Source organism: Galeopterus variegatus, unplaced genomic scaffold (assembly GCF_000696425.1).
Source record: "Galeopterus variegatus unplaced genomic scaffold, G_variegatus-3.0.2 Scaffold20025, whole genome shotgun sequence".
Lineage (NCBI taxonomy): Eukaryota > Metazoa > Chordata > Mammalia > Dermoptera > Cynocephalidae > Galeopterus > Galeopterus variegatus.
Window position 1 is genome coordinate 3,979 of NW_007746136.1, and position 5,426 is coordinate 9,404.

Here is a 5,426-nt window from a genome sequence, read left to right on the forward strand (position 1 = left end):
TAGAGATGGAAACTCTAGAACATTAGGTAGACTGGAAAATTCTTAATACCACTGAATTTTATACTTCAAAATGGTAAATTTATGTTATGTATGTTTTACTACCCTGAAAATTTTTTTAAAGAGTGGCCTACTCTTAAAAGAAAGTTCATGCCATAAATACCTTATTGTTATGTATAGGAAGGAATCCAAAGTTCACAGAGACTGGTATGCTGGAAGTTCTCAGATCCAACACCTGAACTCCCCAGGATGCCCTAAGAAAGGGCTTAGAGGCTGTTGTACTCACCAAGAGATTGAGAAATACAATGATGATACGTGCACCATCTCCTTGGAAATCTCTGTTGGGTTGTCTTAATGTATGACTGAGTTAGTGTGGGAGGTGTTGGAAATGAAATAAGGTCACCCTGAGTTCAGTGGGGAGAATGGCATCTTGGACTGCCAGAGGCCAAGTACACATCACTCAATCCAAGAGGCAAGAAACTAATTGTTAATGTATTGAACTACAGAAATTTTAGGAAAAAGCAATTGATTACGGTGTCTCTGTGAATAAATATGATGGGCATCTTATTAAGATCCTGTGAATCTGTATAACAACAACAACAAATGTCTAGTTCTTATAAATATAAGATTGGTCTAAGTCACCAGAATGAAGATTCAGAACATTTCCCTTGATTCTCAGACTGGAGACTGTGCACTAACACAGACCCACAAATCAGGGGCAAGCTAACCATGAGAAAAGACTAGTACTGCACACATGAATGCTTTATGTTTTCCTCTTAACTCTATCCAAAGGCACTGGTGTGCTGGAGCCAGCTCAAAACAGGTCATGAGGTCTGATTGTACACATCTCGTCTCACTCCGTGGTCAGTGAAGTCACACTGGTAGATTGAAATTGCCCAAAATGAGAATATTTATGCTACAGAAGTCAGCAAAGGCTACAATTAAGCACTTACCTCCTGTGGATTTTACATAGAAAATTGTGAGGTGGTTAATAGGAAATTAGCATTACAGGCTACAGATTAATGTGGTCATCTATGGGAATTATAATAATAAAGCATTAGCCTTATTCTGTTTCACAAAGCTTATCTTACTTCCATGATTATATCCTGCCATTATTGTCAAATTTATGGAATGCATAGTTGAAAAATTCATAATTGGCCACTGGCACAATACCCACAAAGCTTTCATAATGTGTGAACAAGGGACATTATGGTAGCAGGTGCCAAGAAAAATCTACAGTGTTCCTGCCTGTCAAAATATTAAGAGTAACAGTGCATCCTAGGAGAATTATAATGATTAGTGGCACTATCAGTGCTTGAAATACCATGGGTAGTGATGACTGTTATGCCCCTATTTAACTAACATTTTGGATGCTACAGAAGAAGATTAAATATTGGAGAGTGAATTCGGATTACTGTAAACTTTGTCATGCTGTGACTCCAGGTGCCTCTGCTATCGCAGATGTGATTGCTTTCTGAAGTAGGTTGACACAAATCCTGGAAATCGGTATATAGCCTCCAATTTGATAAATGATTTTGCTCTAAGAGCAGCTTATATCAGGGGCAGCTGTTTTAATCTGACAGGCCCAGCAGTACACATTTGCTCCTCTAACTCTTCCTATAGTATTATAAGTACCCAGTTTCCTGTATTATACATTTTGCTGGTGAAAATTCATGCAGTGGATTCTCTTTTCAACACTGAACCCAGAAAAAATATAATGAGAGAGATCAAAAATTTTTTTTAAAAATACAGAAAAAAATCCCAGTTGCTTATAATGTGTGAAAAATTAGAGACCAAACTTTGTCAATACAGTCAATTGCAGATTATATCAGTAAATTGAAAAAAAATATGATTTATGTCTTCTAGGGTTTTGAGCACTGTTATTCATGAATAAGTTTATATTCAGACAAAGAGTCCCCTTATGTAGAGAATGGTTTGGGGCTGAAGAGTTTATAAAGGGCTTGCTTTATGTCCTTGTTTTTAAGACTGTAGATAAAGGGATTTAGCATGGGTGTGACCACAGTGTACATCACTGAGGCTATAGCACTTGCTCTGGAGTCTTGGGTAGCAGCAGAACTAAAGTACACTCCAAGACCTGTACCATAGAACAAGGAGACAACTGAGAGGTGAGACCCACATGTGGAAAATGCTTTATACCTGCCCCCAGCTGATGAAATTCTCAAAACAGATGTTACAATCTTAGAGTAAGAGAAAAGGATACCAGTGAGTGGAATAACACCTAGAATTACAGTTGCAAAATATATTACAACCTCATTGGGGAAGGTGTCGGAACAAGCAAGTAGGACCAGCTGATTAAGTTCACAGAAAAAGTGGGGAATTTCCACTTCTGTACAAAAAGAGAGTCGCAAAACCATTAAGCTCTCTAACAAAGACTGCAGGTGAGCTGTGATGCAGGATGCAAGAAGCAGGAGGCCACAGAGCCAGGCGTTCATGATGACGGTATAGCGCAGGGGGTGACAGATGGCCACAAACCGATCATAGGCCATCACAGTTAGGAGGAAGTTATCCAAAACTCCAAAAAGCAAGAAAAAGTATATCTGTGCAATGCATCCTGCGTAGGTAATGAGTTTGCTCTGTCTCTGGATGTTCAACAGCATCTTCGGGATGGTGGTGGAGGCGAAGCAGATGTCAGCAAAAGAGAGATTGGAGAGGAAGAAGTACATGGGTGTGTGGAGGCGAGAGTCAGTGATAACGGCCAGGACGATGAGCAGGTTTCCAGTGAAGGTGACCAGGTACATGGACAGGAACAGCCCAAAGACAAGAGTCTGTAGCTCTGCCTCCTCTGAGAATCCCAGGAGGATAAATTTTGAAACACATGTTTTGTTTTCCAGTCCCATGTGCTGATGAAACGGCTGGAAAAGATACAAAAGCATTGCAAATTTAGAGACACGCAGTGTTCAACAGATAACAGAAATTTTGTTTGCCTTCTGCACACATTTAGTGAATGAATTCCTATTTATCATCTGCAGGTCTATTTATCTTTAGCTGAAAAATCAGGGAATACCAAGTGATTCATCTTCTTGATGCTAACAGTGAGTAGCCACCATAATCTTTTGTCCTCAGTGTTTGTCCATGGCAATGTTTTCCTCTATACATTCTCTGAGAATTTCCTTTGTTCATTCATGAAATATTTTTACTAGATATTTTGTGCTAAGTATAGTTTCAACTTCAAGTCCTGGAAACAGCAGTGAAGTGAATTTTTCTAAAAATCCTTATCTTTAACAAGTTTTATTGAGGATATATGTGTATGTGGCAATAGAATATCAATAAAGTATAAATTTTGTTTCATGTGGCTATTATTATCATTAGTAAAATAATACACAGTAAGGGCATCATAGAGTGAGGGGGAAAGTCTTTGTGTAATCACCTCTGATTACGTCCTTTTAAGCAGATAATCTGAAGGAAGTGGATGTAAATCAAGCATATATCTCTGTGAAGGATATTTAGGGCATAAAATGGCCATTTGAATGATGCCCAAGACAGGAGACTTCCTAGTCCCATCAGGGAACAGCAAGGAAAATGATGTGACTTCAGTGAGAAGAACAACCTGGATCAAATTCGTAAGGAAGATCCGAGCAGGAAAAAAAGGTTAGATTATTCCACTTCTGTTGAAAGCTGCTACATGTGAGATTCTGCATTTCAGTTGCTGGTCTTTACATGTATATACATGTTATATCATGTTATATCATATGAAATCATATCATCTATTGTATTTATATAGTTGTACATATTATGCATAATATGTATAAAGAATACACAATTAATTTCTCCAGAAACTACACTTTATATACATCAATTTCCATTTGGTCTAAACTATGCATTTTGGAATATAAATTACACTTTTGAAATACAAATTTTGGAAGAAAGTTTGGGATATATACTCCACCTGTGGTCCTTTACTGATAACTTCTACTCCCTTTATACACACAGCCCGTGTAATGACAGTGGTATTGTGCACTCTCGTAAACAAGGCATGGGTGAGTGGCCTTTGGAGGACACTCTATAATATGAGCCAATCAGCTTCCTTCTCCCTGGAGATTTGAGTTTTGTAACTCAGAGATTCCAATGAAGGTAGTCATGGAAAAAAATAAAATACTGCAAAATTGGGAGAGGGAACACTGGAGAACCAATAGAGCATTATAATTTCTACTTATAATCTCCACAATACCCAGAAAAAAAAAATAATAATGGAAACATCAAACTGGATAAATATTTCAAATCTGTATGACTTAAAAAGATGTGTATCCTCATACAATCATGATTAAGTTAAAAATATGTATCAAGGAAAAATAAAAATACACAGAAGAAAAGAACAAAAACTTAGAAGATTTTCGGTACTTTTTTTCAAAATCTAAGGGCACTGAGAAATATCTAGGTACATGAAACAGTCCTTTTAAAACATTATTAATGAAAAGCTAGTAATTTTACCATTTTAAGGAAGAAACTTTACCAATGCTTCACAGTCTATCAGAAAACAGAAGCAGAGGCAGCCCTTCCTAACTCTTTGGGTGATACTTGAGTTACCATAATACCACAGAATCATTAGTGTCTTCAAATATAATCAGACTAGAGAGTAAATTCCAGAAACCCCAGAACTAATCGAGAAAACACACCCTTAAAATTCTCTTACTCTACTCAAAACAGCAAAAAACAATCTATATTGAGCATGGATGCCTTCATAAGTGGTAAAATTTTAAAGAAAATCAAGATTCAGGCTATTGTTACCTTGGGGGAGGGACGAGTTGTAACTGGGTAGGGACACAGGGAGAACTTTTCAGATTCTGGCAATATTCTATTTTTTGACATGGTTGGTGTTCACTTCATAATAATTCATTGGGCTGTGCATGAATATTTTACAAACTTTATGTAGATATAATATGTTTAATAATTTAAGAATAAAATTTTGAAATTTTTTTTTAAAAATCTGTCACTCTCGGGTCACTCTTGGTACCAAAGTCTGTATTAGTCAGGTTTCTCCAGAGAAACAGAATCAATAATAATAAATATTATTAATCAATTATAGAGAGAGAGAGAGAGATAGATAAAGATGAGAGAGAGAGAGAAATTTGTTGTAATATATTGGTTCACATGTTTATGAAAGGAGAGAAATCCCAAGATCCACAGTCATAAGTCTAAAAACCCAAGAGAGCCAATAGCAGGTCTGAAAGCTTGAGAACCAAGAAAGCTGATGACGTGAGTTCCAGCCCAAGAGCCAGCAGGTCTAAGACCTTCCAAGAAGAGCTGATGTTTCACTTCAAGTCCAAAGGCAGGAAAAGACCCGTGTCCCAGATCAAGCAGTCCGGCAGGAGGAAGTGCTTCTTGTTCCCAGGAGGGTCAACATTTTGTTTCTTTCAGGCCTTCAACTGATTGGATAAGGACCACCCACATTAGGGAGGGAAACGTACTTT

The 5,426-nt window shown here is 37.4% G+C and overlaps 1 protein-coding gene across 1 annotated transcript; it reads right to left on the reverse strand.

Moving 5' to 3' along the window:
* Positions 1 to 1,916: 1,916 nt before the first annotated feature.
* On the reverse strand, positions 1,917 to 2,855 carry LOC103583141 (olfactory receptor 7C1-like). Its single transcript, XM_008564542.1, has one exon. It carries the CDS (start codon positions 2,853 to 2,855, stop codon positions 1,917 to 1,919), a length of 939 nt encoding a protein of 312 aa, XP_008562764.1.
* Between the last annotated feature and the right edge of the window lie 2,571 nt (positions 2,856 to 5,426).